This window comes from Cryptotermes secundus, unplaced genomic scaffold, assembly GCF_002891405.2.
Source record: "Cryptotermes secundus unplaced genomic scaffold, Csec_1.0 scaffold1182, whole genome shotgun sequence".
In the NCBI taxonomy this organism is placed as follows: Eukaryota; Metazoa; Arthropoda; class Insecta; order Blattodea; family Kalotermitidae; genus Cryptotermes; species Cryptotermes secundus.
The window spans coordinates 412788-428217 of NW_019737098.1; the positions used below are offsets into that span (position 1 = coordinate 412788).

Sequence of the window (15430 nt, forward strand, 5' to 3'; positions counted from 1 at the left end):
TCTACGGCGAAAACAGAAAGTTAAACGCACACTTTTTATAAATCCAGAAAAAAATAACCACATCATCACTGGATACGATAATTGAGGAGCTATTTCAAGGAAATAGCGGCTCCGGTCTAGAAAACCGAAATTAACCACCGTGGTGATTCGTTGCGCTAACCACGCGACACTCGGAATTCGCTAAAGTTTGCACTAACTTCGCCGACAAGCGGCGGTCGCTCGGTCGGTATAGTTCGTTTGCGGACTACAGGCAACGGAGTTTGTTTTTGTTTTCACTGGATACATTTTATTTAACCGTTCGGTTATTTCTATGTCTCTTCTTTGTATGACTGATGATTATTTCAAATTATACTTCTCCAATCCTTATTCTTCAGTTGTCCCGGATACAGTCATAAAATTGCTCAGACGACACTTGGTGTAACCGTCCTTTGAAACTTTCCACCCATTCTCTGATTCATGCATTTGTCATATTGAACTTTCATTCTAACTTAAATTTAATTTCTTTCACACCTCTGGCCACATAATTTGAATCGCAGATCCGTGTTCTTCTCTGTACTCCATCAATTGAAAAGCCACTTTGAAACTATTAACACTAGTCAACAGAAGGAAAACCATCTGCGTGAAAATACGGGAAGGTCCATATAGTGCTTGACGGATCTCTGGGATTGTAAGGTGTCGCATCCCGAAAGCTAACACATCACAGACACCGCCGTGGTAATCTCAGATCCAACAAAATTCACACTGTTTATATCCATATTTTTCTGTGTTGCCGACATTACTTTTGGGGTAAATTGAGATTAATTTTAATATTTACGTTCCCTTGTACTCTTCCAAAAATTTCTGTTTTTAAAGGGCTAAGATGCCCCTGTGCTCAAGCACGAGGCCGAGATAACAGCGGGAATTACGTATATTTTTAACGCTGACACTGTACGGGAATTAGTAGTCAGCTTATTCTTCAAGTCGCTATGCCTTCTCTGTACCCACTGAACTCTGATTTTCCTGGTGCAGCATTTTAAGTTTAAGGTCCCGGAATGCTTACGACGTTTATGTGTACGGTTTATCAGTACGGTGTATACTTCACGGAACATAGAACACAAATACCTATGTTCTGTGAGATCGGTACTGTGGAGTATTTCTGCCAACATACGAGTATTTATGCCTGCAACAAAAGATCAAGCCCAATGAAGGGTGAACGGTCACGAAGAAGAAACTTTTCAACTCTTGTCTTCTGTTCTCTGTGTTCTTTGACGTGGCCATCAAGCATTCCTGCTCTTTGCTGTAGTGCTAGTAGTACATTGCTAGAGTGCCGGTGCATTGATTACTCACTTGCGGAAGATAAAACAGACTTTTACACCATTCTTGCGCCCGTAATATTGCATGGTGAATATAAAAATATTTTCATATTACAGGATGTGGGTCGCCATAGTAACAATACTGGATATGTCATTCATGACGTCATATGGCACTGACCATTACAATAGGATATGTCACACGTTTCATACAAAAATTGTCATGGCCTAGTAGTACTTCTGATATTGTAAACTGACAGCATCAAGTGGTTCGTTCAAATTATAAATATATTCTAATGGAAATGAAAAGTTCTTGATAGAAGATTTCACATAGATACCGTTCTTTAGAGGATATCTGTACGCCCATATTCATGAAAGAAAAATATAAAGCTACGTGGTATTGTAGTTGGTTGAGGCACTATGTTACAAGCCGGCAAATAGTGGGTTCAAGTCCCGACGAGGTCACTGGATTTTTTCAATTGACCTAATAATTCCAGCCGCACTACGGTCCTGGGGTCAACTCAGCCTCTAACAGAAATGAGTATCAGGAATGTTCTTGGAATCTTCTTGGGGATAAAGGGCGACCGGCGCGTGAGGCTGACAACATTGCCGCCATATATGAGCCGATTATCTACAAAATGTGGGAACCTCAACATCTCACAAACCTATGGGCCTCCACGGCCTGTTACAGGGATAAGTAAAGTAAAGGTATCCCTTGTCAGACGTCGAGGCTCCCACATTTTCTTCAGACAATCAGCTCACAGATGGCGTTAAGGTTGTCAGCCTTACGCGCCAGCCGCCCTTTACCCCCCAGGATAATTCCTGGTACTCATTTCTGTTAGAGGCTAAGTCGATCCCAGGGACATAGTGCGGTTGGATGGATTAGGTAAATGGGGGGAAAAACATCACCTCATTGGGACTCGAACCTGCGACCTTCCGGCTTGTAGCATAGTGCCTCAACCAACTATGCTACCGCGTCCCCCATATTAATGAACGAAAGATAAATATCAGACAATGGAATCATTCAACGCTTGTCTCTATTTTTGTGTGCTTGGAATATACGAAATATATTTTCTGGTATATACGGATAATTTTCGTAGCTAATTGGTAAACAATTTGCTTTCCGAGTGATCTGTACCATAGGGATGGTTATTCTATTGTTACGAGCAGAAGGCCATGTTCTACATGGCAAGACGCGCAGGAAGCAGTTACCTAGATCTACCTACAGATGGCACTGGATTAGTAATTGCTGCTGTTGTGTTAAAACAACAATAAGTTGACATAAAACAGCAATCCCGCGCCAATGCGGTTGTTGCGTTCTTGTGAAATATTGCGGCTGTCATGAACAAGGACTTAGGGAAATTCGGGATCACGGTAACAGCGGCCGCTCTTGACACTCTTTAAAAGACAAAATTGCCTGTTGCTTCACTAACCACACAAAAATGCCATATGTAGCAACATATTGAATTGGTAAAAATTAATTAAATATCACACACAGTTAAGGTATCACAAGAAGTGCCGCAGTGGTAACCTAGAAGCTAGGAGTCGTGCTTCGAACGCCATTAGTCTTCAATCCAATAAATGTGGAAACTTTAGTGCGGGGGCTAAGAATTTGCTTCAGTGCGTAAACTTAATTACTTACTTACTTAATCCGTTCCTCTCATACTTTACGGTGTGGAAGTTCGTTTTTTTTTCATTTTGATCATTTTACAGACGGTAGGACCCCTTGGACGAGTGATCGGTTCATCGCAAGGCCTCTACCTAAACACAGGTTAACACAAAGTCAGAATGAACATATACACATACCAAACATTCATGTCTTGAGTGAGATTCGAACCCAAGATCCCGGCTTCCGAGCCTCAGACAGCTCGGCTACCGTGACAGGCCTGCGTAAACTTACGGGAAAAACTCCGCGGGTTAGAACCTAATGCTGGATACTGGGTGCCTAAAATTAGCGACTGGTAAAATCGGGGAAAGTGGGGTATTAATGTATGAAGGATTTGTGAGTTTGAATGTAGGTTATAATGATATGCTACAAACGCAGACCTCCTCTGCTGTCTAGTGGTTAGAGTTCCAGAGGTCCGGGTTCAATTCCCGGCGCTACCAGATTTTCTGAGAAGTAGTTGGTCTGGAACGGGGTCCACTCAGCCTCATGAGGATAACTGAGGAACTATTTCAAGGAAATAGCTGCTCCGGTCTAAAAGAACAAAAAAATAACTGCCGTGGGGATTCGTTGCACTGACCACGCGACGCCCTCTATCCGGTAAAGTTGTCAATAACTTTGCAGACAAGCGGCGGTCACTCGGTCGGTAAAGTTCTCCTGCGGACTACGGAGTTTTTATATTTCAGCTGTGTGCCTTAACAAAAATGGAAAGATGATTAACAAGAAAATTGCAATGGTCACCCAAAACAAATTTTAGGTTCTAAATGATGAAGCTGGAATCTGAGTTAAGCATCGTCACGTACGAACATTCAGGTGAATCCAAATATGTCACTCCCTAGCCTTTTCACAGTTTCCATCAGGTAGTCATACCAGGATTGTGGGTGCGTTCAAGAAATGTAATTGTTGCCTCAAAATTTCGTATCAAAATCCATCGCCCATTTCTGATTACAAGCAATGAGAAAAACAAACAGATAACAATGGACGAATATATGAGGGAAGAAACAAAGAAAGCGAGAGAAGTGTGGAAGATACGAAAGAGCAAGATGCAGTTACGCCCTGGGGATTCGAAGTAAATGTATTCTTTGTTTGGAATGAGTCGTGTTTTGCTGTGAAGAAAAAAGAGACAAATGCAACAAGAGGCCTTGATGGATGTAATAAAATCTAGGCACGCTCCCGACCTTGACTACCGTTACGTCACTTGTTTTTGTGAACAAGAACTGACCTTTATATACTAGGCCTACAATGTTTTGTTGTTGTTGTTGGCATTTGAATATTGTTCGACAAACGTGGAAATTGGTTTCCCGTTTATTAAATGTCCACTAATTTGAGGAAATTGCACAGCGAACCAGCACAAGTTGCACGGCATCTTGTGCTATTCTGTAAACCAGGAACTGATGTCTATTTCCGTATTTAGGTCTATCACATGAACCGTGCGATTAATTAACCTCCACGCTGCGAGACGCACAACCAAAAAGTTACGCGTGTTAAACACCTGGATGGATGTCCGCTCGAGAACATCAGTTGCCGATGGCATTTTAGATATAATTTCAGGCCCTTAAAAGGGCCGTTTTTTCTGCTTGCCTAAAGGAAGCACCAATCTCCATTCTATGTAACTCCCAGCTTGCTTTTCTGAATGCTATATATATATACATAGAAAGTCACCAACTTATATACGTCGAACCTGACGATGGAGGCAGCATGTACCTCCGAAACGTCGGCGACAACGCCCACAACCACACGGTGTAAGAAGCCAAGAACAGAATGAGCGTCTGTAAATAACCACCGTGAAAGTCTAAAATCAGTAATAGTTTGCTTCTATCCGCTCAAAAATATTAGGGTGAAATCTAAAGGGACAGTTAAAAGTAAAGAAAAAAGTAAAGTTATCCCTGTACCAGGCCGTGAAGGCCCATAAGGTGAGACGTTGAGGGTCCCACATTATCTAGACAATCGGCTCAAAGATGGCGGTAAAGTTGTCAGCCTTACGCGCCGGCCGCGCTTTACTCCCCAGGAAAATTATTTAATTAATTCCTGGTACTCATTTCTGTTAGAGGCTGAGCCGACACAAGGGCCATAGTGCGGCCCTATCAGTTCCACCTCAAAGTCTAAATGTATTACATATTTATATTTCTGGCAAATATCATGTCTGGATAAGGATTTTGAATATCTCAACCATTGCCTTGGGAGTTGCTGAAGGCAATGAAAAGGTAACCTGGGGCCTGGAAGTATGACTGGACAGCCCTGTCACTAGGGGACATAAATAAAGGACCTGGTCCTACAGGTAGGGGGGTTGGATGCAAGGTTGATGACCCTGCTACGTAAAAAATTACTGTTGCAAAATCCAAATTGAAAACCAGATGGTCTAATTCAAAACAATCCTAGNCGATCGGCTATTCTGGTAGATTTTTCACAGATTTCCTCATTTATTCAAAATTAATGTTTCAAAATATGTTAAGGCTCTATATTTCTACATTTTTCTAAATAAAAATTCACTATTCATTAAATATTTCGACACTGTATAATCTGAGGCATTGAAAACGTCATCAAATAGATCATAATATATACACAGTCAAGACCCTCTTAATTTGTTCTGCTGGTCACATATCAGTAGGATCATCAGATGAAGGGGAATGACACAGAAGGGACATACAGCACGTATGGGGAGCTCTAATCGGAAAGCTCGGAGGAAGAAGTCCCTTGGAATCCCTAAATATAGGCCCTATGTGGGAAGATACTCGTAATATTACGTGGAACTTAGAGAAATATGGTGTGAAGACTTGGACCGGATTCATCTGGCTCAGGATAGGAGCCAGTGGCTGGGATTTATGAGCATGTTAACAAACCTTCAGCATAAGAAAAAGGCGAAAAATGTCTCGACCAGATGGGCGTACTACTGGCCTGTCAGAAAGCAGTGTACTCTGAAAGAGGCAGCTCCTTTTCTGGAGGTTCAGATACAATGTTTCAAATATTATCGCAGACATGAGTAATGTCTTTGTTAATAAATTCTGAGTTTACATTATGAAAAGTTAAATAGTTCCATTCAGTGCGACTGGTTGAGATTTTCTTGCTTCAATTACTCACGCCCTTACATATTTCGGTCTTCAGAGACCATCTTCAGAGGGACACCTTTACTTCGGTACAGTTGGAGGCTACTATTACAATACATGTTCTAAAATTTAAAATATATACATACAATATTAATAATATGCAATTGGGTATAAAATTTAAAGTCTTAACAACTACAGCTGCTGTTCCAATACATCAAAATATTTATAAATGGTTTGATGAAACTCTATTGGAATTCGTAAACCAAGCTGGTTCGTGTCGTTCCTTTTATTATTTGTTTTGACGGGGGCTGAATGTGTGCCCCCTTGTCGTTCACCAGAAGAGGGTTCTTGGATGTTGTCCTGTATGTGTTTGTGGTGTGCTGTGTTGTTTTAAATTACATTACTTTACATTATGAAGCATTCATTCGTAATGTCAAACTAAGAGATATAGTCATCTCCTTGTCCTAAGAAATATCTTCATACCGGAACGAAAAGCTAAAAAAAATACGCACTAATGAGCTATCATGTTCTCAAAAAAAAAATCCACTTTTTGTTCGGCCGAAATCACAGCAAGGCCAAAGGTAATATTTCTGTAATCGTCTCAGAAATATCACAACGAAAGGACATTCCTAATTTCTCACAGTGACAGCAGGACAGTTGAAGGTTGTGGCAAATCTGAGAATTGGATATTATATTGCCTTTACATTAGGCTGCAGGAAGCAGCGGTAGACAGATCCCGAAGTACTCGTAAGTAGGTAAGGAACTGACTGAAAATTATAAACTAAATTTACATGTCAATTACAAGTCTTACATTTCCTTACTTGTGTGTTTAAAAATATTTAATGCTTTAAAAATGCTTATCGCTTTAATATTCCGGTCTAGAAAACCGAAATTAACGGCCGTGGGAATTCGTTGAGCTGACCACGCAACGCCCTCTTTCAGCTAAATTTGGCAGTAACTTCAGCGACAAGCGGCGGTCGCTCGGCCGGTATAGTTCGCTTGTGAACTAAAACCGCCGAGTTCTTTTTTTGTTTTATCGCATCAATGCACAGTGTATTGTATTACGGTGGTTAAAACTACTCTTATACATGTACTTTCCTGTCACAAGCAGAAAATATTTATTTAGTGGGGGGAAAAGAAATTGAGCCCGGGGCCACCAACATGCGCGCGTCGGTACCTAGTAAGTAAGTAAGGTATCCTTGTAACAGGCCGTGAAGGCCCATAGGGTTGTGAGACGTCGAGGTTCCCATATTTTCTAGACAATCGGCTCACAGATGGCGGTAAGGTTGTCAGCCCTACGCGCCGGCCGCCCTTTACCCCCAAGAATATTCCTGGTCTTCATTTCTATAAGAGGCTGAGTCGACCCCAGGGCCATAGTGCGGCTGAAAATTCAGTGACCTCATCGGGATTCGATCCCGCGACCTTCCTGCTTGCAGCATAGTGCCTCAACTAACTACGCTACCGCGTGCCCCTATGTGCGTGAATTTCCCAGAGTATATCCGAGTATCTCAAGAATACAATTGCGGACTCTCCGATCCAGTGTTTCCCAGAAGGTATTGTGGGGAACTCCAGGTCTCCGCAAAGTGAAAATAGGGGTTCCGCAAGAAATTTCCACTACAGTTTTAAAATTGTAATCTAAGTATTATTATTGTGACATGCAGGCGTTTCTAGGAAACGAATTAACAAATATGTTGCCGCAAAGAGACTGATTCTATGAAATCAACTGGTTACGAATTACGTTTTCCATGGATACGAAACTGAAAAGTTGTGAACACTTGAAAACCAGACGGTTGCTACAAAATTAACATACATTTCCACAGCCACGGGTAAGCACTGAATAATATAGGAACTGCTGGTGTGCTGACTTATATTCGGTCATCCACAAAGTTATAAAAGGGGGCGCGTAATTAATTGATTGATTCAAAATCCAGTGCCTGGGTGTATAACCGGCCCACCCTGTTCCTCGGGGATATAAATACGGGGACCTGGCCCTTCAGGTTGGGGGAGTCTCGAATCTGAAACAGCAAAATGTGGTCATGAGACCCGAGGGACTAGGATCTGAAAATGACTACGCCGGCGAGGACCAGCAGCAATTGTAAACTACAAACCCATCCTTTCGTCAGAGAGAATGATACATAAGAGTTATAACTGCAAGTTTTCAGTTGGAAAAATAAAATTACTGGTCGTGAGACTCAAGGGGCTTGTTGCCAAGACGAACTCTGACTCTGACTCTGACTCTGACTGATTCATTCGTTCGTAAGAGAGAATTCAGCAGTCAGTCGTACATGAGGAGTGATTCGTGATTGATTCGTAGGTGAGACGTCATTCTGCATTCGTAATTCATTCGTAAACCAGCAGAGAGTGACTTGTAAATCAGACCCAAGACAGTCACAGTAGAAGAGGAGACCGTCGCAGTCCAGGGCAATGGAGCCAGTCTTAAGCAGTCACTGATTTTGAGCTGTTGTGATTGTAATTAAGAGTGACTGTAAAAAAGGCGTTAGTAAATCCAATCATCCAATCCATAACCCGTTATCATTAGTCACGGAACTCCGGACACGTATCATTTTTATAAACTTAAATTAATTTTCATTCTTGAGACCCTTTGCTTTAGAAATGCCACGTTCAAAGGAAGAAATTAATACGTTAAAGTGTTTTGCTTCACAGGAATGAGCACTACCAAGGCCAACATATTTTAGTGCGAAAATGGACTCTTGAATTCCGCAACAACAAAAACAAAGCATATAACGGGATAATGAAGAGTCAGTTTTGAGAATTCAACTTTCCAATATCAAACGAATTTGCGAAGAAGAAGAAGAAGAAGAAGAACGAAAGACGAATGAACGAACGCAAAAACATTTTTCTCACTAAAAATTGCAAACATTCGGCGTATTACCGTATTTACGCATGTATAGGCCGCGTGCGTGTATAGGCCGCAGCACAATTTTCAGACAGAAATTATAGAAAAAATAATTTTCTTGGAATATTATTTCAGGAGTATTACACCCTGTATTACTAATTATGAATATATTTTTTTTTAAATGAAGTGTGATTTCGAATATTTCGAATATAAGCCGCACCCCAGTTTTCCTCTTGAATTTTTGGCAAAAAATGTGCGGCCTATGCATGCGTAAATACGGTAGTTTTTAAGCTTTATTCTTCGTATGCAAGAAATATGATCTTAGTTTCTAAATATGTGCAATTAAATAATATGTCGAGCTTATATCCCGGTTTAACGTTTATTTATTTTTAATCATACTTATTTGTGGTCTAGTCTTTTAGCTTCATGTACAAGAATTATTTCGCGGTTCCGACAAAATGTTACCGAATGCGGAAGTGTTTGTCATCTGTGTCATAGTAAGTTTCCCATAAGCCCGTCAGATGTCGCTAGCATGCAGAGCGCTATACAGTTCCACGTTTTGATCACAGAGCACAGGAGCACAGTCAGTACGAGGGAGAGTGCCTACATAGTCTAACATAAGCAATTTAAGGACAAATTTCATGTAAATACACAACAGCGAAGGTAACTGTGTGACGGGAATATCAAGTTCCACCTTTTTTTCGAGAGGGGAAGAAGAAGAGTTTTAGATTAGATATATTTCTAATTTTTTCCTGTTTTTTTCTGTTTTGTTAGTCTACATATATTTCGCACTGGCTAGATATTTTTTAAACAAAGTATAAGAGAGGGGGGGAGGCATGATCATGCTTTGCCCAGGGCCCACCGATGCCTTAAAACAGCCCTGAACTTAATGCTGGCTAAACTATATGCGAGGACACGCAGTTAAGACATTTTGATACAAACTAAACACGTCTGCAGTACAGCGCTGTGCAATAAATAAAGAAGTGTAGTAAATCCTAACAGAGTGACTGCACTGCATTTACACCACTGCATAATGGTCAATTGCCTTTTCATATATGGTAAATTAAAGGAAAATACTGCCCTCGTATATGTTTCATGCTAAATCAATTCCATTACGATTCGACTTTTCGAGAAATATCGAAATTCGTTGAACTGAGTGTCTTGCAAAGTAGGAGGAAACTATATCGAATCGATCAGGGGAAAAAAGACTCCGTGGTTTTAGTCCGCAAGCGAACTATACCGACCGAGCGACCGCCACTTGTCAGCGAAGTTAGTGCAAACTTTAGTGGGTAGAGGGTGTCGCGTAGCGATCCGGGAAGAGAAATAAAAATGTTCCTCAATGTTTAGCGTAAACTGGTAATACCAAATCTAACCGAAACAATCTCCGAACTGTTCTATAGAGATGAAATATGGTGAGGGAAGAACATGCCTAGAAGGAGATGATACGAGAGAAGCGGAATATTCATTATGAGTTCATATTTTGAATATTGCGTAGAAATGCTTAAAATTGACAGTATCTGGTCATTTAACGTTAAGAATATTGTGACAGAAGGCCTGACGGCTAGAATAATTGAGCCAAAGAAATAATCATTGATAGGCAACGGCTATGTAAACACGCAACAATACCAGAACCACCGTTAATCACTGTACTCATGTAAGAATGGAAGAACTGTATAAGGGAGTCAGTTTTGAGTGTTAGCATCTTACCCGTGTGGAGGCGTAGTCGAATACCTCCACCACTACCCTGCGAGTCGTAGGAGGCGACGAAAAGAGAAGTCTCAGATCTGAGACAGTAAAATATGGTCGCGAGTCCCAAGGAACTCGGATCCGAGGAGGCCTGTGCTGACAGGGGCCAGCAGGTTATACAAAAGAGAGACCCGTCCTCTCGTCAGAAAGGACGCCCCACAAAACAAGACCGTAACTGTCAAACAGTAATAAATATGTGATCATGAGCCCCAGATGGGGCTCGACACCAAGACTTACTTACTGACTGACTGTCAGTCGCAATGTGACTTTGACTTGACTTGTTAGCAGCTGAAAGAAATATCGGCTAAGACAGCAGTCGGAGTATGAGGTTGATGTGAAATGGTAGCCAGCTTGCAAGGACGTGAGCTTGGGAGCAGAGGAAAGTCAGTCGTTGGAAGCCGCTACCAAGCAACGTGACTGAGAACACTAGTCTCGTTGTGACAGTGATCTGTGAAGTGTAGTCCCGAGCTTTAAAATTGTGCAATAAATCCGATTACCAATCCAAAACCCACATACGAATAACATTGAGAGAGAACTCTTACTGCATTCATGGCTTTGCAGAAACCAAGTCTTTACATCGAATGAAGCATCATGGTAGCTTAGAACAAGCTCAATATATCTCACCTAGTCCTTCACATTTTATTCGCTTGTAAATAACAGCTTCATAAGATGAGGTGTAGTTAAAAAAAATTGGTGCAAATACGTTGTACATACCCTCTCATATACGTCTCATCTAGGCTACGTCACCTCGGAAACTGAAGTGATTGCCGCCAGGCAGACTATGTCTGGTCACTGAATACTGAACAACACCAAAATCCATCTGACTGGCAAAGCCGGTTTCGATAGAATCGATATTTCAACTCTAGGCCCCTAGTAAACATATTTTGATATACTGCCTATGTAGTTCTATTTTGGGATACGGTCTCCATAAATGACTGAAATATAATCAAAATCGTTAGACACGTTTTTGAGAAAAATTTTTTGGGGCGGCCTTTTTATATTAATTTGGCACCGATTTACGATTAATAAATTCCAAAACACAGAACACGAATACACTCGTCAAACCTTTCAAATTGTGACGATACACACGTCCATCCATGCCTTCAACAACCGTCAAGACAGAGTCTAATTTCTTATTAATATTTTTTTTCAAGAAATTCTGTGCTTCATAGACACTCTTCCATACTTATGGAAAATAAGTTGCCCATAACTAAACCTCAATTTTATTTTCACGTATAATTTAAGCGCTATTTTATGTTGCAAATTAATATTCTGGTGATTACAACATATATTGGAATTAACATTATAGCAAAGGATTCTTAATACAAACATACATAAGTATCAAAATTGGTGCTGCTTTTGAGCACATATGTATGACAATAGTAATTGTTATTTTGATTGCAGTATAGAGAAACGAAATTTAAGGAGTGGAACGTAAGTTCATGATTACAGCAACAGTGTCTTCCGCGGTTGGGTGACTTAAGTGGAGCGGACCTCTGCCGATATTTGTTTTGAGAGTATTCGCTCATGCAAATTGCCGCCGACAGTCGCGATGAAATGGGCAGCACTCCTGTTTCATATTGGGGAGGTTCCGTGTTAAAATCTCAATCCGGAGATCGGCTAGGCTGACTGAAGCTTCCCGTGGCTCTCCCCAGGCCTTCCAGGCAACTGCCGAGATTGTACCTCAAAATCTGACAAGGATCACTTCCGTCCAAATATTTAGACTCGCCATTCACCAATTATCTTACCATTTATACTCTGAACTACTGCCAGCGTCGTTAAAAGCAAATAAATAAAATGAAACAAGAGAAGTTGTCCTTCCTTGTTGATAATAGATTGCGTGCAGTTGTTTTATTAGTGGTGAAGTATTAGGCCTTATTTACAAAATAATATTGTACGCCTTAAGGTGAGGTTATGTTCGTCCGTCCATCCATCTATTCCTGTTGCTCCCATTTGTAGCGTAAGGCATCGGTGAAACGTTTCGTTCACTTCAGTTTCTTAATTTTAGATAGTCGGTAAGATTCCTTGGACGGGGGATCAGCCCTACGAAGGTCGCTATGTATACAGAACAGCATATACACAGAATAAACGCACACAGACGTTCATGCCTTGAGTGGGATTCGAACCCACGAATCCAGTGTTCGAATGGGCGAAGACAGTTCATGCCTTAGGCCGCGCGGCCACTGTTATCGGCTCTGTTAAACAGTACTGGTCCCTAAATCGTTGAAGATATTTTCTTAGGAGCTGATATGGCAATCATTAAAAGTTGTCGGCAAATTCCGATTTTCGTCTGTATTTATCTAGAGTAAAGTATAGTTTTCGTGAGGTAGTAAATGGAATTTTAGGCCAATCTATCCCACAGACCCGTACACTAAGGTTGTCGAAATTCGATATGGGTGACTCGTTGATTTGCGTTTTATTATTCCTGTGTTAAGTAAGCTAAAGCAGATCACAGTGGTCGGGCGGTCTAAGGCATGAACTGTCTTCGCCCTCTCGAACAGAACACTGGGATCGTGAGTCGAATCCCACTCGCGGCATGGGTGTCTGTTTGTACTTATTCTGTGTTTGTGTTAGGCAGCAGCCTTGCGAAGTGCTGATCCCGCGCCCAAGGAATTTTACCGACTGCCTCAGATTAAGAATATGAAGTGAAATGAAGCGTTTCACTGATGCCCTATACTCCAAGTGGGAGCAACAGAAATAGAAGAAGAAGAAGACTAAAGCTTAATAAACTCCGAAGAACGCGGTATGCAATTTTTATAGTGCACTGTGGGTTACACCTTTTCAAATCTTGTATTTCTGGAAGGGCACACAGACTCATACAGACAGAACTTGCTTTTCCAGCTTTATACAGAAATACTGTGTACCGTTTCGATCTCGGTATATTCGGGATTCAGAACAACGAAGTCGATTGTTTAAGTACACGTACGAGTCTGGCTCGCGAGTCCGGCTCGGCGAGCTTGACTCGGGTGCCGGGCTCGGATTAATTTCACCACAAACACATGAGCTGACTCCCAACTTTGCGACCCACACACGGACGAGTTTGGCTCATTGGAACCCGAGCAGAGTCGGACTCACGAGCCAGGCTCATACGTGTATGGGCCCCTTAAGAATGTCCGGAATTGCATTCAAGATTCCGAAAACTCGCTGAATTACGATTTGTCGTAAGAGATTGTCTCCAAGTCGTTATAAGAGCCAAATTACCCGCGGTTACCTGCGTACATACACTTACACTATACAGAAAGGCAGTGCACAATTTAGGGATAGGGTATAATTTTAAAAAAGTATTTGGATTCTAAAGGAATGTCTTCCGACTTGTTGACAGTGGTCATGTGTTGACCTTCACTGGCCTACATGATGTTATATCCCAGAAAATACAACTCTTCAACACTTTTATTTTCTGCAGTAATGAAAGTGGATTTGAAGAATGCTTACAAAATGATGGTACTCACTCTCCTTGGGCTTCGTGAGGGTAGGGTAGCTCAGGGGTGGCGGCCTCACGTACCGGCACTCCTGCTTCTTCACGTACACGTCATAGTCGGGGTCTTCAACGAGAGTTCCAGATCTAGGAGGAATTTTGGGCGACAGGTTACAGGTTCCATTCCCCTGTTGGCTGATTCTGCAACACGAGGTTTGTACTTCAGTAGTAGGGCAAGCAACAAGCAAGATGATGAGACAAGGCGTGCTTTTTCGGTCCTGTGTCAGACAATTGGGACATAGATCATAAGCACGCTACTACATTCATAAAAACTGTTCATTCTCGCAGACAAAACAATTGTCACCAGTATCTGTAATCCTGAAACACTTAAATCTACTTAGCATACGAATATTTATCTGAAATTGGAGATGGGGGGGTTAAATACCACTGATCATGGCGATCGAGTGGTTGGCGCCCTTGTTTCCGAGGTCTCTGGTTCATATCTCGGCCGGGACATCAGCTATACTGATTGAGGTTTGCAGTGGGGTTTCTCAGTCCCTACAGGCAAATGCCGGGATTATCCCCCAAATTATGCCACAGTCGCTTCCTTCAAACCCTTTCAAAGTAATTATCCACTATTATCAGCTGAGGTTACATAAATTAATCTAATATCGAAAGCGTCATAAAAAACAAGAATAAAACAGTTGCAATATCTAAATGTGTTATTTCCTTGATAGAACTCTACGAACTGCTAAACATATTACGTACTTAAATGACCTAATCTTAACATTATAAAATATCTCTGAATTCGTTTCTGGTATTGAGAAACAAGTCTGTATATAAAGTACAAAGGGCGTTGACGTGGTACCTTCTGTGTATAAGTATTTCTTTAAAATTGGTTCTCTGAAATACACAATTCTGATCCGACTATTTCCTATAACGAAGAACCTATAGGTCAGAAGAAAAATATTTTTAAGATAAGTCCATACTCAAACCCAACCCAAAATTCCCAATGCTGTGTAATTCCACTCTAAACATAATGCAGCAAACTCAGATGCAAATATTTAGTGCTCAGGATGAGTATATGCATATAACACGAAATTCATTTGGCATATACAGGGTGTTTCATGACTTTAGGGCATAACTGCAGGAGATGATTTCCTAGGTCATTGTGATCAAAAAAGTTCCATAAACATGTGTCCGATTTTGGACGGTTACGGAGTTATGACCGTTTTTTCATTCCCGTACACGCCCTCGTGTGAACCGCGTCTATAATCTGACGGGTCGCTATTTTTAGCCAGCTACAGTCAGAGCGTTCTCGTTATCTCGACACTTGAGAGGTACCTAAGGCGTGGTGGGTTGGTATGTACCCGCGCGGTTCATAACCGAGCGGCAGCCTGTGTTGCGGCCGGCGGG

The 15430-nt window shown here is 41.4% G+C and overlaps 1 protein-coding gene across 6 annotated transcripts in view; it reads right to left on the minus strand.

Annotated features, from left to right (window-relative positions):
- Positions 1-15430, minus strand: part of LOC111870214 — an 82463-nt gene that overhangs the window by 38819 nt on the left and 28214 nt on the right. For all 6 annotated transcript variants that reach the window (XM_023862317.2, XM_023862316.2, XM_033753712.1 and 3 more), the window contains one exon: positions 14049-14215. In XM_023862317.2, the coding sequence (XP_023718085.1) occupies positions 14049-14215 (167 nt within the window). The remainder of the gene's footprint in view (positions 1-14048; positions 14216-15430) is intronic.